This window comes from Daucus carota, chromosome 4 (assembly GCF_001625215.2).
Source record: "Daucus carota subsp. sativus chromosome 4, DH1 v3.0, whole genome shotgun sequence".
Taxonomy (NCBI): domain Eukaryota; kingdom Viridiplantae; phylum Streptophyta; class Magnoliopsida; order Apiales; family Apiaceae; genus Daucus; species Daucus carota.
Window position 1 is genome coordinate 32908366 of NC_030384.2, and position 21281 is coordinate 32929646.

General features: G+C 35.8%; 4 protein-coding genes across 6 annotated transcripts; 3 read left to right on the forward strand and 1 right to left on the reverse strand.

Annotated features, from left to right (window-relative positions):
• Positions 1–438: 438 nt before the first annotated feature.
• On the forward strand, positions 439–2753 carry LOC108219603 (jasmonate-induced oxygenase 4). The gene is made up of 4 exons (XM_017393119.2): positions 439–785; positions 868–1109; positions 1871–2198; positions 2330–2753. The coding sequence occupies exons 1-4, from the start codon at positions 510–512 to the stop codon at positions 2579–2581; spliced, it is 1098 nt and encodes a 365-aa protein (XP_017248608.1). The 5' UTR covers positions 439–509; the 3' UTR covers positions 2582–2753.
• A 1086-nt stretch (positions 2754–3839) lies between these two features.
• Positions 3840–4307, reverse strand: LOC135152295 (uncharacterized mitochondrial protein AtMg00810-like). Its single transcript, XM_064092173.1, has one exon. The coding sequence runs from the start codon at positions 4305–4307 to the stop codon at positions 3840–3842; it is 468 nt and encodes a 155-aa protein (XP_063948243.1).
• A 1286-nt stretch (positions 4308–5593) lies between these two features.
• On the forward strand, positions 5594–18314 carry LOC135146715 (jasmonate-induced oxygenase 2-like). Of its 3 annotated transcripts, XM_064091017.1 has the most exons (5): positions 5596–5887; positions 5970–6217; positions 6984–7311; positions 7465–7738; positions 18193–18314. In XM_064091017.1, exons 1-4 carry the CDS (start codon positions 5654–5656, stop codon positions 7699–7701), a joined length of 1047 nt encoding a protein of 348 aa, XP_063947087.1. In that variant the 5' UTR covers positions 5596–5653; the 3' UTR covers positions 7702–7738; positions 18193–18314. The 3 variants fall into 3 exon arrangements, with proteins under 3 accessions (XP_063947088.1, XP_063947087.1, XP_017248610.1); XM_064091018.1 differs by lacking the exon at positions 18193–18314 and having other exon boundaries at positions 5594–5887; positions 5970–6091; positions 7465–7825; XM_017393121.2 differs by lacking the exon at positions 18193–18314 and having other exon boundaries at positions 7465–8056.
• LOC108219602 (protein FAR-RED IMPAIRED RESPONSE 1-like) lies at positions 7986–12036 on the forward strand. The gene is made up of 5 exons (XM_017393118.2): positions 7986–8145; positions 8430–9354; positions 9691–9949; positions 10044–10601; positions 11258–12036. The coding sequence occupies exons 1-5, from the start codon at positions 7986–7988 to the stop codon at positions 11861–11863; spliced, it is 2508 nt and encodes an 835-aa protein (XP_017248607.1). The 3' UTR covers positions 11864–12036.
• Positions 18315–21281: the final 2967 nt, after the last annotated feature.

Here is a 21281-nt window from a genome sequence, read left to right on the forward strand (position 1 = left end):
TAAAAATGACTTCATGAACCAATAGTTAAAAATGGCATGGATCTGTACTTAAACAGTGAACATCAATCAACCAATCCTCATGGCCCCTTGCAATCCTCATGGCCCCATGCAATCCTCATCTTACCTACTTGTATTCCATATTATTATTGTAAGTAAGTAAAAAAATTTAAACTCCAATTGTAAGGAAATTATGTATAAAATGTGGGAATGTACGTGAAAAATATGGGAAAGTGAGTATTTATTTTATTAAAAATAAAATGAAAAATGATTAACCATTACTTATAAATGAAAAATACCAAAGGGGGCCTTGACTACTTTTATAAAATGGAGAGGACTATGTTAGATTATTGACGTTTTGTACCATATTTTCCACTATTATAACTTAGAACATCGTATAATTACATATTTTTCAAAATTATAACTTATCACATTATATAGCTAATCTCACGGAGATACTTCAATTGTACGTTCCATATAGGCCACTTGTTTCCCGGGGACAATAATTGGCAATGTCAAGTAAGCTGGCTGTTAACTCGTCAACAATAGCTGCCATGTCTGAAACTCTTGAATCAGCAGTGTTCAAGCCAGTTCAGGAACTGGCCGTGGATTGCAACACGCCGCCAGAAAGATATATCTATACGTGCAGTAATGAGGCCATCGACGTTAATCCTCCAGTGCTAGATATTCCTGTCATTGATCTCAACTCTCTGCAATCTTCATCACCATCTGCAGACAGAGAACTAGAGAAACTCAGAGTTTCTGTAACTTCATGTGGCTGCTTTCAGGTTTGTGCTATTCTTTTATAAACAAACAGCACAAGTTTTCACCATCTTTTCTAATGTGGTTGGATTTCATTTTTCCTTGCAGTTAATTGGTCATGGGATGACAAGTTCATTTCTTGACCAAGTGTACAGCATTGGCAGAGACTTTTTTGCACTTCCACTCCAGGAAAAGCTTAAGTGCTTTAAAACTGCTGAGAACCCTCAAGGGTATGGGAATGATTCAGAGCATTCAGAAGTTCTTGAGTGGACAGATCGCCTGTATCTTGTCACTAGTCCTGAAGATCAGATAAAGTTCCAGGCTTGGCCACAGAGTCCCGCAATCTTTAGGTACTACTGATAATCTTATAAAAGAAACTATTCCAAGCATTGTATGCTAGTGAATATGATCAATTTTGGATTGTATCAGTCTAAATCTATATCTGAATTCATTTAGATTTACCTAAGTCAGATCAGATCAAGACCGTACGAAGCATGGTATCCTTAAGTCATGCTTAACAGATCGAGCTCCAAATCTGTTAAATAATTCAATAATTTTAGAATAATACTTAAAGTTTGTAGTAGATAACTTAACATATCTCGTACTTGTAAATTCATCACACTCTTTGTTCTAAAAGTCGGTGATTAATCACGATTAATCACCGATTAATCCTTGTTCTGTAACTCGCCGAACTGATTAATCTCTGATTAATCACCGATCAATCCGATTAATTCTTGTTATGTGACTTCACCGATTAAGTCCTATTCCCGCTTTTTACAACACTGAACACACTAAATAAATAATTTAACTATTAGTCACAATAAAAATCATACAAACTAAGAATTTATACAAATAACCAACTAATTTGCATCCAAAATGTTGGAATGCTACAAGAGATAAAAAGTAATATTTATATACTATATATTTATCTACTGAGTCGTTAACTGATCATATCAATCTATATTCGTGTTTGGTCCGGGTCATTACTAGATCAACAAATCTCTTGCAGTTTTTCTAGAGTTGGTCATCTCACACTTTTTACATCGGTTGCTGTCGCTAATCAAGTTTTGTGAAAATCGTAAACAAATACAACCTTTGTTTTTTACTGCAGGGAACTATTGCAGGAATACACTGAAAAGATAAAATTGTTGAATGAAGTTGTCTTAAAGGTCCTGTCAAGGTCACTGAACTTGAAAGCAAGCTGCTTGTTGGATCAATATGGCGAAAATGCTTATATGATTGCAAGATTTAACTATTATCCTGCCTGTCCAAGGCCTGATCTTACACTAGGAGTGAAACCACACGCAGATGCAACAGCCATCACATTCCTTCTGCAAGACAAACAAGTGGAAGGCCTACAAGTCCTGAAAGATGATCAGTGGTTTAGTGTGCCAACTGTTCCCGATGCTCTCCTTGTCAACATTGGCGATCAAGTTGAGGTACATCTCTTTAAGCTCTGTTCTTTCAGAAATCAAAAATGCACATAACACACAATTGATGTCCTGAGGGTAATGTACTTGAACACGGACGTGTATTTAAATTGTGAGTGGCATATCGTATGCTTATGCAGATAATGAGTAATGGGATATACAAGAGTCCGGTGCACAGAGTGGTGACGAACTCAGAAAGAGAGAGGATGACTGTGGCGATGTTCTGTTCTCCCAATTCTACTAGGTACATTGAACCTGCGGAAGAGCTGATATCAAAGACGCGACCAAGGTTATACAAGAAGGTCAAAAATTATTTTGATGTGTGTTTTGAGAGCTATCAGCAGGGAAAACTGCCTATTGAAGTAGCAAAAGAAGGGTGTGATGAACACTGATGCTGTGATGCAGACATGGAATAAAAAAATTTCAAATATGACGAACAATGTATAATAAATATGTAATGCAAATATTGCGAACAATGTATGATAAATATGTTATGCTATTCTTCCACATGCCGAAGAAAATAAGTACTGTTGCTATGTTGGACATGGTGGTTTTGTTTGAATTCCTTTGGATCATATAAGTACTCTGGATATCACCTTCTTAGACTCCTGGTTATCTAGTTCATGGTTATTTGGTGTAGATAAGTTATCCAGTTTAGAGTTAATCCTTAATTGATATGGCTTGAAACTGAAAAGCTGGACAGTAAACTTTCAATGTAACACACCCTGAACTTGCACAGACTTATAAATTGGCATCCGAGACATTTTTTTTTTTTTTTTTTAAGGATGACCTGCCGTACACTATTCATTAAAACATACTATGGGCTTTTTGAACAGCTTACGAGTGGCCAAGTCCAAATCTGTCGGCACTATCTCTCTAAATCTTTTTGATAAAAAATCTTAATCTTTTATCTTTTATCTTTTATATAATTAATTAATTAATTATATATTAATATAACTATTAAGTAGTTATAAATATGGGAAAGTGAGTGTTTATTTTATTAAAAATAAAATGAGAAATGATTAACCATTGCTTATAAATGAAAAACATGAAAGGGGCCCGACTACTTTTATGGAATGGATAGGACTCAGTTAGACTACCGACGTTTTGTCCTATATTTTTTGATATTATAACTTAGAATACTGTATAATTATATATTTCTCAAAATTATAGCGTATAACATTTGCACGTTCCATATAGGCCACTCCTTTCCTTGGGACAATAATTGGCAATGTCAAGTGATAAAACTTAATGCAGAGTGTGTGAATGTTTATGTGTATATATACTGCTTTATCAATGTAAGAGAAGAAAGAACTCTTTATATTGATACTTGTCAAAGCTTGTTGTTTTTGATACATGAGAGGAACTGATTTATAGAGTACAAAGCGTGTGAAAGAATCTGTTCTTTATTGAATAATGCTAGTGAACTACCCAACTACTTACTTGCTGGACTGCTACTGCTATTTACTATGGTTAGACTTTGTGTACCAAGAAAACAGCTAAGAGCTTAATATATTTAACACCCCCCCTTCAAACTGAAGTTGGTCCAAAAATCAACTTGAGTTTGTTAACTAAATCACGAAATTTACCGGGGGAATGAGATTTTGTGACAATATTTGCAGTATTGTCAGCACTCGAGACACTGTGTAGTCAAACTGTGCCTTTTGCAACTTGTTGACGAGTGAAATGACAGTCGATCTCGATATGTTTAGTACGTTCATGAAAAACATCATTGTGAGCAATGTCTATCGCACTTTTGCTATCACAATAGATAGAAGTGGCTGGAGAATGAGTTACACTCATATCTTCAAGTAAACATCGTAGCCAAATCAATTCCTGTGTGGTGTCGGCAAGAGCTCGATATTCCGATTCGGCAGTTGACTTAGAAGCTGGTGATTGTTTCTTACTACGCCAAGAGATAAGAGAATCACCAAGAAAGAAACAAAAACCTGTCGTGGGACATCTGGTAGATGGATTACCACCCCAGTCAGCATATGAATAGGCATGTAATTCAAGTGAAGAGTTGTATGGATAATGTAGTCCATAAAATATGGTGCCTTTGACATAGCGAAGTATGTGAATAACAGCTGTGAAGTGGGAGGTACGAGGAGCTGCCATAAATTGACTAACAATATGAACAACATGAGCAATATCTGGACGTGTGACAGTGAGATAACTAAACTCCCAACCAACTGGCGATACAGTGTTGGATTGGGAAGTAATTCACCATCTTCAACTACCGATGTTCCCTTAACAGAAGTTCAGTCTGAGGATTCTGACATTGAGCCCTCCACACAACCATCTCCTTCAGACGAGCATGTCCATCGCTCTACCCGAGTAAGAAAATCTTTTGTTCGACTTACTGATTATCATGTTTATTCTGCTATACAATCATTACATGAGCCTCAAACATATAGAGAGGCGAGTGTTAACCCTCTTTGGCAGAAAGCAATGGAAGAAGAACTTCATGCATTAGACAAAACTCATACTTGGGATTTGGTAACTTTGCCTCCTCGTAAAACAGCTATAAGTTGCTGATGGATCTACAAAATTAAAACAAAATCTGATAGCTCTATTGATAGATATAAAGCTCGTCTAGTTGCTAGAGGCTTTACACAAGAGTATGGCATTGATTACGAAGAAACATTTGCACCAGTTGCTCGTCTCACATTTGTTCGAAGTTTACTAGCTGTTGGAGCTTCAAAACACTGGGATATGTGGCAAATGGATGTCAAAAATGCCTTTCTCAATGGAGACCTACATGAGGAAGTATATCTTAAACCTCCTCCAGGTTTTTCTCACTCTCCAGATCAAGTGTTCAAGATTAACAAGGCTCTTTATGGTTTTAAACAAGCACCCCGAGCTTGGTTTGAAAAATTCAACAAAATAGTTTAGCAACTGGGATTTTCTTCAAGTCTATATGAATGTTTATGTGTATATATGCTGCTTAATCAATGTAAGAGAAGAAGAACGCTTGTATTGATACTTGTCAAAGCTTGTTAAAGTTTTTTGTGTTTGATACATGAGAGGAACTGATTCATAGAGTATAAAGCGTGTGAGAGAATCTGTTCCTTATTGAATAATACTACTCCCTCCGTCCCATTTTAACTGCTTTTGACTTTTTTACACGTATTTTAAAGTGGTAAAAAAATCACATCTAAACATATTTATTTTTCATAAAATTTATATCAAATAAAAGTTTAGAATCTAAACTTTTATTTGATATAAGAATTGAACTTTTTTATTGAGTGTATATATTATTTTTTTTCATCTCAATATACGTGTTAAAAAGTCAAACATCAGTTATAATGGGACAGAGGGAGTAGTGAACTACCCAACTACTTACTTGCTTGACTACTACTGCTATTTATTATGGTTAGACCTTGTGTACCAAGAAAACAGCTAAGAGCTTAATATATTTAACATCAAGTAAGCTGTCTGTTAACTCGTCAACAATAGCTTCCATGTCTGAAACTCTTGAATCAACAGTGTTCAAGCCAGTTCAAGAACTGGCCGTGGATTGCAATACACCGCCAGAAAGATACATCTATACGTGCAGTAATGAGGCCATCGGCGTTAATCCTCCAGTGCTAGATATTCCTGTCATTGATCTCAACTCTCTACAATCTTCCTCACCATCTGCAGATAGAGAACTAGAGAAACTCAGAGCTTCTGTAACTTCATGTGGCTGCTTTCAGGTTTCTGCTATTCTTTTATAAACAAACTGCACAAGTTTTCACCATCTTTTCTAATGTGGTTGGATTTCATTTTTCCATGCAGTTAATTGGTCATGGGATGACAAGTTCATTTCTTGACCAAGTGTCCAGCATTGGCAGAGACTTTTTTGCACTTCCGGTCAAGGAAAAGCTTAAGTGCCTGAGAACTGCTGAGAACACTCAAGGGTATGGGCATGATACAAAGTTTTCGGAAAATCAAGTTCTTGATTGGACGGATCGTCTGTATCTCATCACTAGTCCTGAAGATCAGATAAAGTTCCAGTCTTGGCCTGAATGTCCCGAAAGCTTTAGGTACTATGAATTATCTTATAAAAGAAACTATTCCAAGCATTGTATATTCCAAGCAATCAATCAGATCAATCAAAATTCTTATTCCACTTAATTTTACCGGATTTAGATTCAAATCAAATCGCATCCGTTAAATAATTTAAGTATTTTTTTAAAAATATTTCAATTCATTTCAAAGATCTTATATTTTAAGAGATATGATAAACCTAAAATCATATCTAATGGTCATAAGATCAGATCCGGCACGGATCGGTTTATTATCGGATCAGATTTTTGTCGAGATGATTCGTATCCGGTCCATTATTAGCTCTCGGACCGGATATCTGGTCCATTTGTTACCCTAGCAGTGATTACCACTTTTGTCTTGGCCTCAAGTTGTGGAGAGGGTCTGAGGTTCATTATATTGAAGTCTATGAGAGCTAAGTTGTGATACCTTACATTTTTTAAAAGAGCAACCATACCTTACATTTTCTTAAAGAGCAAACCACTAAAATTGTATACTGCTTAGGTTTAACTTTTAAGAGATTTCAGATACCCCTAAATTCGACACACTGTTGCTCCTTGGTGTGGGAGTTTGACGGTGGTCCACTCGTGCAAGTGAGAGGGAGTTAATGAACTTGTGCTTTATAATAATATGACTCCCTCAGTGTGGGATTGTTCCGTGCAAGCGAGGGTTATCTCCCACGTTTTACATTGGTTGCTGTTGCTAATCAAGTTTTGTGAAAATTGTAAACAAGTTAATAAATACATCCTATGTTTTTCTCTGCAGGAAACTATTGCAGGAATACACTGAAAAGATAAACTTATTAACTGAGGCTGTCTTAAAGGTCCTGTCAAGGTCACTGAACTTGAAAGAAAGCTGCTTCTTGGATCAATATGGAGAAAATGCTTATATGGTTGCGAGATTTAACTATTATCCTCCCTCTCCAAGGCCTGATCTTACACTAGGAGTGAAACCGCACGCAGATGGATCAGCTATGACATTCCTTATCCAAGACAAACAAGTGGAAGGTCTACAAGTCCTGAAAGATGATCAGTGGTTTAATGTGCCTAATGTTCCTGACGCTCTTTTAGTTAACATTGGCGATCAAGTTGAGGTACATCTCTTTAAGCTCTGTTTACAAAATAATCTTGCAGAAATAAAAAATGCAGATAAGGATGCACACTCGCAAATAACACACACATAGATGTATTGAGGGTCATTGTATTTGAACTTGAGCGTATATTTGAAATGTATGCCGCGTATGCAGATAATGAGTAATGGGATATACAAGAGTCCAGTGCACAGAGTGGTGACGAACTCTGAAAGAGAGAGGATAACTGTGGCTATGTTCTGTTCTCCCAATTCTAGTAGGTACATTGAACCGGCAGAAGAGCTGATATCAAAGAGAAGACCAAGGTTATACAAGAAAGTCAATAATTATTTTGATATGTGTTTCGAGGGCTACCAGCATGGAAAACCAGCTATTGAAGCCGCGAAAATGTGATGAACACTTCTGCAAACATGGAATAAAGAATTTCAAATATGACAAAGGAGAAAAGTTCATTGGAGTCCCTGTTTATTTGGAGTCTTGGAGTCCTTGATCCTCACCATTCATTAATATGTTATCCAAGGGCTGAGAAAATTTCTATTTAACTAATTAATTAATATTTATTAAATTAAATATTCAGTAAGTGGTATGTATACGCGTATAAATTATAGTACATAGTACATACATTTTGTAACTGTCTCCGGACAGTTAATTGATTATCATTTTTCAGGGCGGCAGTTATGGCCCCCGTTTATCTCCTTCTCCCTGTGATTGCACCGTATGAAAATAGCAGCAGTTTTGTGTTATGTAATCGTGTGGCTTTTGTTCCCCTCTCATCATATCTTCTCGGTTGTTTTCTCCTCCACGAATTAGCTATGACATCGCAAGAGGATGCATCAGGTTTGTTCATATATCGTTGCAATGTTTCTCACGTTTTCTCTATTCTTATAGTTGAGAATTACAGAGGTGTGAGTTATGATTATTTTGTCAAATGTTATTGATTTTATAAGTGGGTTTCAGTTTGGTCTGCCATTATCAGACTACCCCAATTGGGGTCTTGCACTAGTTTATGCTCATGTTTACTGCTTTTACAACAATAGAGAATAATTTTGTTCCCCAATTTGTAATTCACAATTCATCCTTTTTTATCAATGCTGATTTCAATGTTCCTTTTTTTTCCATAGGTTCGCAGTTTGTTCCACACGTTGAGAGTTCTGAATCTGAAAAATCATCTCATGTATCTCATAATGAAAGTTCCGAATCAGATGATGATTCAGAAGAGGATGTTGAGCAACATATTAATTCAGAAGAGTTTGACGCTGTGTGTCATGTTGCTCCAAGCGGGGAAAAATTCTGGACTCCTAAATGTGATGATAGTAAGAGACCTCGAGTTAATCAACACTTCCCTACAATAGAAGATGCATTTTTATTTTATAAGGAGTATGGGCGCAGCTGTGGTTTTGATGTTCGTAAATCATCGAAAAAACCTAATAGTCGTGGCAATTTGTATGCTAAACATATTCAATGCAGTCATGGCGGTGGGCCTGGTAAAAAGTCAGTGATGGTTTTTGACGATGCTGGTGTTGAGGGATCACGTAGGAGGACAACATCACAAAGATGTTATTGCAAAGCAAAAATAATTATGAAGCCAGCTGGTGTTAGAGGCTTCGTGATAATGAGTTTTGTCGAAGAACATAATCATCCATTCGCATATGGACCTGCTAGAATGTTTCTACGATGTAATAGAAATTTGTCTATTTCATACCAGAATTTCATAATGGATTGTTCTAGAGCTAAAATCGGCGCAACACGAGCGCACAGTTTAATGAAAGAGATGATGGGATCATACCAAGATATCGGTGCCACTACTGCTGATTTCAAGAATTTTGCAAGGGATGTAAAAGTTCGTATTGGAGACCATGACACGGACATGCTTTTAGGCAAATTCAAGGACATGAAAGAGTCACCTAAAAAAACTTTTTACTATGATTACAAAGTAGATCGGAAGGGGCATCTTACTGGTCTTTTCTGGACCGACGCAATTGGCCAAGCTAATTATGATGTATTTGGTGACATAGTATCTTTTGACCCTACGTTTCGCACTAACAAGTAAGTATATATTATTGTTTTGTTTTTGATTCTGAACTTTCAGCATACAAATTACCTTATTAATCTATACATGTGACCACTTGTGCCAATTGGACAAATGTAATCAAATAATTATTTTTGTTATGTTATCACCTGGCACATTTCAGATGTATAAACTTTTGCTTCACTGGATAACCATGCTATACTATAAATGTGTTAAGATCTTTATGTACCATAAACATTGTACTTATACCATCCCAAAATATTTATACAGTATTGTTCTTTGTTATGCTAGTTTTTCACACCAGGTCATATTTGAAATCTTATGCTGCCTCATTTTTTACTTTTTATTTTCAGGTACAACATGGTGTTTGTACCATTTACAGGAGTCAATAACCATTGGAAGAATGTTACATTTGCTGCCGGTCTTTTAGCCAAAGAAAATTATAAAAACTTCAAATGGCTTATTCTAACATTCAAGAAAGCAATGGGTCGAGCTCCATCATGCGTTATTACAGACCAATGTCCAGCCATTAAGAAAGCATTGGATAAATGGTGGGATTCTACAAAACATCGTTTTTGTATGTGGCATATAATGAATAAGTTGCCATTGAAGGTAACATTGTCCAGTTCCATAAGATATTAAATTTACAAATGTCTGACAAATTAAACCATTTAGTTCTATGTGTTTGTGCTAATTACACTTGCAGGTTGGCCCTAAACTCGCTTCCAACAAAAAGTTTGTTAATAAGTTGAAAGCAGCTGTTTATTCTGACCACCTTAGTCCAACTGAATTTGAGGAATCTTGGAAAGCTGTCATCGCTGAATTTAAGCTAGAGTCTAATACCTGGTTGACTGAAATGTATGACATGCGGTCTGAATGGATTCCCGCATTTTTTTCTGATATTGAAATGGCAGGGTTACTCAGAACTACTTCAAGATCCGAAAGTTCTAATTTCTTTTTTCAAAACTTCCATGAAAGTGGCGACACGCTAGTTGAGTTTTACTCTAGTTTTGAAAGTGCAATGGATAAGCAGCGTATGAGAAATGCGGAAGACGAGAGGAGATCTCATAAAATTTCTTTGCTTGACACAACAATGAGCATCGAGGTTGATGCATCTAAATTGTACACACTGGAACTTTTCTATTTGGTGCGAGAGGAGATTAAATCAGGATGTTGTCACACTATTATGGATGAGATGACTCGTGACGATGATTCTTCTAAATTCAGATTTAAAGATGAACTACTGAACGACCATGTTTTTGAGGTACACATTGCTATTTTCGGCTGTCTATTTTGATGTTTAGTGTTCCCTGCAGTCTTGTCAATTAAATTTTAGATATTTTTTGCTATATTTCGTAGTTATTAATTGCATTTTGTTTCTATTTGATTTAATGCTAAATTACGCTGTTGTTATAAGTCATATCCAAGTATTAGTTTTGTTTAACAATAGTGTCCTGTAAAGATTTTCCTCAGTGTTTTTCCCTATACTGATTGTAAGATGATATTGTGTGATTTTACTATACTCTGATACTTAAGTTCTGGATAATTTGCAATAGTTTTCTCAGCCATTAGACTATTTTTAATTTAGATCTTCTGATTTTATAAACAACTCTAGTCACAAAGTTGTCATTACTTTATTAGTGTGCTGCTCAGTAGACCTATATTACCTTGCATTTAAGCTTATTATCAATCTTGTATTTTTTATTGTAGATAATATTTATGTTGTTCTCCACCTAGTAACAATATTAAACCTTATTGAAGCATTCAATACATTATGCTGCATAAAGAACAAAGCATTTGATTTTAACACTGTTTGATAACCTATAGCCTCATATGCAATTAAGTCTACTTTTTGCCCAGGTGATATGTTTTTTTAATAGTTTAATCTAGATTATTAACATTAAAGAATTTATGTTGCAGGTTTCTGTCAGGCATAGTGATAATTATGTGACTTGCAGCTGCAATTTTTTCTTCCAAAAGGGTTATTTATGCAGGCATGCTTTCGCGGCACTTCACCAATGTCGCGTCAAGGAGATTCCTCGCGTGTTTGTTAAGCCAAGATGGACGAAAGATGCTATAAAAAATCACTCCTTCCTTGCCTCTGCAGAAGTAAGCTCTGTACGTGATAGCCATAAAAGGATGAAGCTTAAGCGGACAAGGGCCTGGTTTGAATTCAATAATTACATGAATCAAGTTGGCGAAGACGAGGACAAGCTTGATTTGGTTCTCAACGGTTTGCACTCAATTAACTCTATCCTGAATGAAAAGGATGGGCCTCCTGTTGAAACACTAAACTCCCACAGAGCAGATAAATTCATTGGCCATGTCCCCGAATCTGAAGTCTCGGTTTTGAATCCTAATGTAAGTAGGAACAAAGGTTGCGGAAGCCGTATAAAGAGTAGCCGTGAAATTTCAATGGGTTCACAAAAGAAAAGGAGGTGTAGCAACTGCAATAGACTGGAGAGCCACAATGCGCGTACTTGTCCTGAGCCAAAAAAAACATCGGTGACACAGAACATTGAGTGAAGAAGATGTTACATTTCTTACTACGTCTTGAACCATTATGCAAGTTTAGACTTTTAGTCTTTCATTCCATGTTTATTGTATCTTCTGAACACAACTAGTTATCCAAATCAACTGATCATTATTTGGATTCTGTACTTGGTAGATACATAATTCATTATCCCTTGTTTTGGCTCTTTTGATTTATGTCTTAATTATTTAAGAAGAGTATATACGATAGTTCCCCTGCAGGCAATAGGCGATTGACTTGGAAGGAATGACTGTTATCGTTTCTAAAGAATCACGGTAGAGTTTGTGTGTGTTACAGGTTGAGGTGCTACGTTATTACAAGTAGATTGTGTTATTTCTTGCAAAGATGCACTAATATGTGTGAAATTTTCATTGCCTGAGGGGGTGTATCTTTACTAGATGAGTTATATATATGAATGCAGTTTAGCAGGTTGCTTGAACAAGCACTTTGTAACACTAGGTCCCTAAATTGATGAACCACCAGACATATTACATGAGGTGATGCTGTAAGTGATTGCAGACTGCTGTTAGATATATAATGTATGATCTGTACTTGGTGAAATTTTATTTTCCTCTTTTAATGTAATAGTATCTTGTTTGAGTCTATATATCATTGTTTTCTTCATATTATTGTGTTTCTGTATTTATTTTACAGTGATAACCTAACTTTTTTAAGTTGCCCTTCACTAGCCAAAAAAAGCTAAAAAAGTGCCGCAGATTTTAGCAAAATTTGTTAGGTTCCTTTTGTTCTCAACAATATTTCTTAAACCTGCTTCGTAGCAAACATCTCATTTGAAGAAAAAGTACTTGATGAACGTCACAAACAGTTAACCAAACATTCTGCATTAATAATCATAATCAATCTTTATAATCCAAACGAAAGCTCCAAAAGAGTTAAAATAAAATGAATAACTACTGAATTTCATTTTTACGCCAAGTAGGGATAACTTGTTAAAGCTTTCCACCATCGATACTTATTCTACCACCGTCTTCCCTTTAGCCATCGCAGATGCACTGTCTCTAACAAAATCCTTGTATCTATTGCATTCCCATGTTAGCAACTTGTGACAATATATAACTCTTAGTTTTCTCAGCAAGCTTTTTTGGTTATCCTGCATCATAAGTTAATAGGTCATTTGCACCGATTAGTAACCTCACCAGAAAATTATTCCACTAATACAAACCTAAATGAAATTAGCTTACATTTTCGGTCCTTAATCCCGCTCGCCAAGTGGACAGATTGCCCATATATGTCTCCATGTGACGCATAACAAATACCCCACAATCAACGGAGTTGTCTTTAGTCTGCCAGCCAACTCTTACAACTCTCGGATTTAACGAAATTATCTCTTTACCCTTCGGCAAATTGTATACCGATATCCATTCACAAAAACAATCATGCTGGTACAGGACAATTTTCACCAAAGTCAGGTAATTTTAAAATTTAAAATTCATATAAGAATTTATCCTTACGTACCAGACGGAATGGCAAATCACCATACAACTCTTCAATACCATAAAATGGCACCCTGTTGTCAATTATCTCCCATGTTGGTTTCTTCATGTTGTAGCAGATAATATAATGGTGCGCAGCTTGAATAATCGGGAACACAAACTACATATTTGCAATAGTTAACACATAGCACTCTATAACAAGATTATAAATTGAAAAAAAAATTACATACCATATCAAAGTCTGGTACATTATACACCCTATCGTGTACTCTGTTTACCAATTCCAGGACAACATCCATGTTATCATCGAAGACCGCATAACGTTTAATTTTCTCATGTATATCTCCTTCAGCCACTGACATATTCATAGGCCCGTACTGCAATGAATTAAAGTCTAATTTAGCACATGCAGTGCCCATTTAATCAGTTTATTATTTATGAAGGTGGAAAGAAATATATAATGCATCAAAGACTTACACTCGTCTCAGTATTCAAGAATAGTCTTAACGGTGAAGAATCAGATCTCAATATCTCATTCTCATTCAGCATACAAGTCCAAGCATCAATTAAAGTGCTCTCCACCAATTTTGTATCATGCAGTGACTGGAAATGTGCTTTTGTGCACATTCTTGTGTTCCATTCAAATAATATATCCCTACAACCACATTTTTTTAAATAATTAAGACACATATATAGTAGTAATTTATTAAAAAAAATTATGTATCCCATACAAAAATAATTGACTACTACTTACTTTTTGTTTCGTTTATTAGAGAACAGCCAATTCCACACATTTTTCTCCTCTAAAGTAGGTGTGTGAGCTACTACATCGACCACTCTGCTAACAAACGGAGACCGGCAAATCTCTGTTGTCCTAACTGCTCGTCGTTGTCTTTGTATTAAAGCATTATCATCCCCTGGACAAAGCACATCATGTCGATCGGCCACGGTTAGGGAATACAACCCACCACTTGCAGCACGCATTCCACCTTCCCCTTCCAATTCAGCACAAAGATTTCTAGGAGTCATCTGTGTCAGCCCCAATGAAAAGCTTGGTGCAAATTCAGACTCCTTTCGATCGGCTACTTTATCGCCATGTTCCCCGTCCCCACTTCCCATGAAAAACTTCTTTGAAATTGGACTCGTGTCTTCAAATAACTTAAAAAAGAAACCGAACTCTTTTTTCAAACCAGCAATAATAGGATTATCCGGGTACAACAAGCCAGCCACCACATAGTTATTCAAGCATTTTTCATAATTGTGTCTCAACTCCACTAGATTTTTGGTGAACTCTTGGGCATAATTCTGTCATGTAAAAATTTGTAAAAAAAAATAGCAAACAAGGTTCATAACAAATTCACTAATAGCAAACTAAAAAAAAAATAATATCTGAATAGTATGTACTTACCTCATCTGCAAAGTGTTTATCTATCAACTCATCCATATTAGTTTGTGTACCCTCCACAGTGTCCCCTTTTATATAATTGTTCTGCACACGAATAAATAGAGATAATAGAAACATTATTTTCCCAGAACACAATCGTAAAACAAATCCCGCTAGTGTTAGTTAATTTATTTTAAAAAAACACTTTATTTTACTGCAACAAATTTTGTTTATCTATTTCCTAAGTAATATTTATGCTCCATTGACTTAAATCTAATACTAAGAATATTATTGCAGGATGTATCACACAAACTATTGCAGGCTAATATCCAAGTTTTTTTCTCACCTTGTTAGGCAGAGCCCTTGATTGATTGGTGACACTATTATCCAAGTGGGAGTCATCTGCCACTTTAACAATTTCACGCTTACATAATGCAGCCCCCTGCAGAAGTTTTTCTTATCAAGCTTTTAAAGTAATATGCAGTCGCTTTGTCTTAATAATTTCACAAAGTAGTGTAAGAAAATATTATGCTTTACCATGTTTTCATCTTCAGGCATTACGGTTGAAACACTATGCATGGTGTGCAAGTTGGAGTCGTTTGTCACTCCAATAGTTTCACGCTTTTCATTGCGGTTCTGCATGGAAAATATTTTCATCATATACATAACACTGCGCTGCACAATGGAAATTTTATTGTCGCCCTGTTGTAACTCCTACAGACTAAAACTTAATGTCGAAGAATTATTGTGTTACTTACTATATCATTCATATCCATCTCTACTGCCATTTCCTCTTCAGCTATATGACCATAATTTTCCTCATCCATCTGCAAAGAGTCCTCCACAATCATGTCATTCACATCCTCTCCGTCCCCGTCAATGTTAACCTATAATGATGTAGAAACAGTTAGTCATCATATGCAACTGGTAACAACCTATCAGCGATGGATTATAGTAAACTCACAATGCTTTCTAAATACTCATGTTCTGTGCCGTTGTTCAAATCTTGTCCTGTACCATTTGTCACTATATTCTACAATGCCGCTTGTTTATTTATCCCTTTAGCTTCCTGCAACATTTTTTTGGTACCATCAAATCCCCGTGCTTATAAAGGCAGTATATAATTTGTATAATTAGTGTCTTAACGTCTTATACCTGTTCACCAGAGTCCAGCTCAACCAACTGACCAACTCCAAAACACCCTTGCTTCTCTTCATATTTCTGTCTTTCACGCAGTAACATGTCAGACCAAGCCCGAAATGCTGGAACCGAGGGACTTACGTACACAGTATACTTGTTCCGGACTTTGCTCACGTAAAGATACTGCAAGGTAACATGGAAGAAAACTATGTGTTAACAATAAAGCTTACAATATACTAGGTGGAGAACAACCCAAAAAAAAGTACGGAACTAAGTCTTACAATAAGAAACGCCAAAGCTCCTTTAAAGTTTCGCGTCCTATTAGCAGCCCAGAAAGCGTGTGTCTTTTTCAGCTTGTCAATTAATAGCTGACACCAGTTATATTCTCCACAATTGTCTATATCCATTTTCACGTTCAGTACATCTCGAACTAGATATTGGTTCTGATTACACTCAATAAAGAAATTATAAAAGAGCACCAGAAAATTCAACTTAAATTGTTTGTCATCCAACCGACTTGCAAGAATCTTGTCCTTCACCATGCGTGGTTTTATTTTGCATCGTTTACATTCTGGAAATTGGTCACTCCATTCGGACATTAAACTACTATTATCACTGAATATAATCTCCTTATCCCCTCGTGGAAGGCCAATCACTTTTTCAACCATTTTGTCGTCTATCTGTATACTACCTGCTCTTAATTCCAGGGAGCATTTCTTTGAATCAAATGCATTCACTACATTGTATCCTAGACGATGTGTGTAGCATAGCATACGAAAATTAAGTAACTCTGCAAAACCGGTTACTCTTACCCACTGTCTCTGATTATCGGATAATCCTGCAATTACTTGAGACATTATGGAAGGTGAAATTTTCTTCTCAATGTAGTTTTCATTGGATCTAGTCTTCTTAAGCCCTTGCTGTATTTTAGGCATCTCCTCATGTTCCGTACTTCCATCAGCATAACCTATCTTGAGTTTAGGAGTTTTTTTGACATTTCTCCTTCTCACTACCTTAGACGCTATAATTATCGCTGCGCTTGCGCGATTACCTGATCCTGCAACCTGCACAAAATAAGGTAACAATTCTTAACGAAAGCAAAAAGTGGCATCTACACACTAACCATTTTGTCTCTTTAATACAAAACCCATACCTTGTTCTGTGGCGTCCTCTTTCTGATCTTAACAGATGGTGTTAACCGTTTACTTCTATAAGATTCCTTAGCACCCATCTTGCACTCCTTCTTTCCTGACGCACTTTGGCAAGTTTTATGAGATTTACTGAAAGATTCTCCTGGTGTGACAAAGTCATCTTCTTCATCGCTAGAATCCCTCGTATCCATTTTTTTCCCCCACCCCCACTCACTTCTTATATCCCGACTCCCAATCACAGCACTTCCCTTTGTTTCAGAAAGCTCCAGAGCCTTCTTAGGGTACTTATACACCCATGGGCTCGCACTCGCAGTAAGACGATTACTTCGTCTCCGACCTGAAAAATAATATAACACAAGTGCTTCAAAATTCTATAATGGACACTTCAGTGTATTTAAATTGAAAATACTGCAGTTTCAGAATTAAATTCAAGATATACATCAATCCTAATTTAACAACTTTAATAGTGCTTCTAAATAAGCTCTGCTTCTATATTCTTAATTCTGTACTTCAGATCATCACATGTTTTTTAAGTGCTTTAAAGATCCAAGTTTCCAGTTACACCAATTTTATTAATTTACTTATTTCAAAAAAAATAAGGCACAGAACATTCTCAGTGGGCAAACAATAATACTACACACATCATGTTGACATAAGCACTGGGCAACATCTTGCATAGGCTAACACGCTAATTTACACGCACGCGAGATTTTCATTCACAAAAACAATCATACTGGTGCAGGGCAAAGTGTCTTCATTATAAGAACTATAGAACCCTAAAACCCAAATCAGCCTAAAAAAAAAATACACGCATGCGAGGAACCAAAAATTCACCTGTACTCATTGTTTTCTGTTCCGTAGGTTGAGCAAATCTTCCACCCTGAGCTTTCAAGAAACCAAGTGTCTCTCTCCACCTTGCTTTGCAGAATACGCTCGCAGGACATTTTAAACTGTAACTGAACCACTTTGAGTGATGTGCGGGATATTGGTGTTCCTTGATTGCAGTCAGTGTAGTTACTATACGTATCCTCGTTCAACCGTAGCGTACACAGTATCCCAGATTCTCAGTTTTTATTTTAAATCAGAAATATTCTGTTTTTTAAATCTCAACCGTCGGTTATGTTCCTCATCCAATGATCCAGATTTGGGACTCCAAGGACTCCAATTATGCGGGACTCCAAGGAGCCCAACTCTATGACAAAGAATGTATAATATGTAATGCTGTTTTCCACATACCCAAAAAAACTAGTGTCCATAAGTTACCAGTTTGATACTTTAATTGTTACTAGCTTATAGCCCATGCAAGCTAGGGGAGTTTTTTAATTATTTATTAACTTTTTAAATATATTGTAAATGGTGTGAAAGAATTTAATTTATAGATAATAAATTAAAATTTTCAATTAAATAAAATTTGAAATTATGATTTGTTTGTAAGTCAGAACTATTGTAAAAATATAGGGATAATTAATTTATACGTCCTTGAACTTTGGTCCATTTTTGATTCGCATCCTTGAACTAAGTTTGTCAATTTATGCATCCTCAAACTTTGTAAATTTCCAATTCAGGTCCCTCCGTCAGTTTTTGACTAACAGAAGTTAGTAATTAGGGTTTTGAATTTGGGGGTTTTCGACTCGTTAATGGATTGTTGAAATTGATGGTATGGGAAGTTTCGGGAGGTCAAACCGAAGAGATTCATGTAGGTTTCAATGGCGGAGGATTGCCGGAATGATGGCCGGAATCAATGGCCATTTTCCGGCCGGCGGAGACATTGCCACCATTCCGGCAATCCTCCATCATTGAAACCTACATTAATCTGTTCGGTTTGATCTCCCGAAACTTCCCATACCATCAATTTCATCAATCCATGAACGAATCGAAAACCCTCAAATTAAAAACCCTAATTGACTAACTTCCGTTAGTCAAAAACTGACGGAAGGACCTTAATTGGAAATTTACAAAGTTTGAGTATGCATAAATTGACAAACTTAGTTCAAGGATGCGAATCAAAAATGGACCAAAGTTCAAGGACGTATAAATTAATTATCCCAAAAATATATTGGTTTTCACTTTTCAGACTTGTTTCTGTAAAAAAAAATAAGAACAACTGGTCACACATGTTGGATCATCCGCCAATGGCGATGCAGTATAAAATACACCGTCACAGTCATTAATGGCGTCAAATAAATTATTGTAATCAAGTCATTCCTTTTCTTTTATGTATCTAAAGTATTAAATTTTTTCTATCAAATCTTAATAAGGTTTTATATAACTGGCTACCCGTTACATCAAAATATCTCACCTGACTCACCCATCTCATCGCGGACTCATTTAAACCACTGTAAATCATATATATATATATATATATATATATCATTTTAACCACATCACTATTCATCACTCTTTACTTAATCATTTATTAAAAATTAACCGTTTATTTTTTTACTACAAAACCACTTCGAGTACTTTCATAATTGTCTCTGGTATGTATCAAAATAATTTGAGAATTTATAATGCAACATAGCAAGGGTGATCACATAAATATATATATATTTAACTATATATTTTTTTAACTACATAGCTATGTTGCTTTAAGAATTCCCAAATTATTTTGATAAATACTAGAGACAATTATGAAAGTACTCGAAGTGGTTTCGTAGTAAAAAGTTAAACGGTTAATTTTTGATAAATAATTAAGTAACAAGGTATGAATAATGAGGTGGGTAAAATGATATATATTTGGTTTAGAGTGGCCTAAATGAATCCTGAGATGGGTTAAGTGAGATATTTTGACGTAACGGGTGGCCAATTTGATATAAAACCCAATCTTAATATATATTGAGTAGAATATGTACGTCAACTTCCATTAGATTATATTTATAAATGTATTTTATATTAGAATTATTATACTATGATTTAAATTTGATTTACTAATTTTAAAATATATCAGATAAAAATAATTTTGTGACGGTGCAATTTATATGATTCTACAATTAAAGTTGGTAGGAAATATATATTTTGGATTAAAAAAATCATATACATGTGAAAAACAGAATTTGTTTTGGATTCAGAAAAAAATTTATAAACATTAGATATCAGTTACTTTATAAAATTAAAAATTAATTTTATTCTAATTTTATTCAATATACATAATAAGCTTTTGGACCGACCAAATTATCTCCTTTACAAGTAAACTTTCGGACTTGCGGGTCAATTGCAAGCACCCTCAACTTACAGGAACTTGCAAATTGGCAAGATAAATTTTGATAAGAGCACTCTCTATTCTTCCAAGAGCTCCGAACAGCTGCTGGTAGAAGGGGCTGAGTTACTCAAATGTAAAAAAGGCTCCTGGCCTTTGAAATATCTCGGGATAAACATCGGTATGTCATCTAAGAGAATTTGTTTTTGGAAACCATTAATGGACAGGTTTAAACAGAAACTGGCTAGCTGGAAACTAGACTCACTAAATCAGGCTGGTAGAGTCACTTTAGTCAAGTCTGTCATGGATAGTCTGCCAGTTCATTGGTTTAATCTGCATCTTCTACCAGCTTCAGTTCTAGAGGAAATTGAGAAAACTCGTCGGAATTTCATATGGGGGCATTCAAGTCATGCACAGCATCAGGAAAAGAAAATGCATTTAGTTTCTTGGCAAAAGATATGTCGTCCTAAATCTCAAGGAGGACTTGGATTAGTGCCGATTAGAGCAAGGAACATAGCAATGCTGGGAAAATGGTCATACAAATGGACGAAAGACAGGAATAAGAGATGGAACATATGGCTAAGAGATAAATATAATTGTGGTGTGCACACGAGCATGGTGGAAGCATTACAGGGCAAACACTTATCGGGCACAATGTCGGACATCCTACAAGCAATAACAGATCCGGTGAGTAAACAATCTCTAGCGCAATCAAGTTTCCCATGGAAAGTCAGAAACGGGGAATCAGTGTTTTTTTGGGAGGACTATTGGTTTGAAAATAAATGCCTCAAATTTGAGCATAAGAGGCTTTACCAATTGTCAACTTTCAAGGAATCAACAGTGGCAATGGTTCATAAAATTTGGCTGGCTTCTTCACTTAAAAGTGAACATTTATGGACTAGACAGCTCAGGTCCTGGGAAAGTGAGGAAGTCTCGCAGCTAGAAGAAATTCTTAAGAAGCTTTTTTTGAGCAAGGATGATGATCAACTAATTTGGGAAACTTCTAAAGCTGAATATTCAGTTAAACTAGCTGCAAATATTATGTCACCTTGCTCTCCTACGGTGAATTGGGAGTTTATATGGAAG

Bases quoted from the DNA above. Each gene is read 5' to 3' on its own strand.
- LOC108219602 (XM_017393118.2), top strand. From the start codon at position 7,986: ATGGCCCCCGTTTATCTCCTTCTCCCTGTGATTGCACCGTATGAAAAT. The intron at 9,355-9,690 runs GTAAGTATATAT...TTTTATTTTCAG, and splicing joins CCTACGTTTCGCACTAACAA to GTACAACATGGTGTTTGTAC. The intron at 9,950-10,043 runs GTAACATTGTCC...TTACACTTGCAG, and splicing joins TGAATAAGTTGCCATTGAAG to GTTGGCCCTAAACTCGCTTC.
- LOC135152295 (XM_064092173.1), bottom strand. From the start codon at position 4,307: ATGGCAGCTCCTCGTACCTCCCACTTCACAGCTGTTATTCACATACTT.
- LOC108219603 (XM_017393119.2), top strand. From the start codon at position 510: ATGTCAAGTAAGCTGGCTGTTAACTCGTCAACAATAGCTGCCATGTCT. The intron at 786-867 runs GTTTGTGCTATT...TTTTCCTTGCAG, and splicing joins CTTCATGTGGCTGCTTTCAG to TTAATTGGTCATGGGATGAC. The intron at 2,199-2,329 runs GTACATCTCTTT...ATGCTTATGCAG, and splicing joins ACATTGGCGATCAAGTTGAG to ATAATGAGTAATGGGATATA.
- LOC135146715 (XM_064091017.1), top strand. From the start codon at position 5,654: ATGTCTGAAACTCTTGAATCAACAGTGTTCAAGCCAGTTCAAGAACTG. The intron at 5,888-5,969 runs GTTTCTGCTATT...TTTTCCATGCAG, and splicing joins CTTCATGTGGCTGCTTTCAG to TTAATTGGTCATGGGATGAC. The intron at 6,218-6,983 runs GTACTATGAATT...TTTTCTCTGCAG, and splicing joins GAATGTCCCGAAAGCTTTAG to GAAACTATTGCAGGAATACA.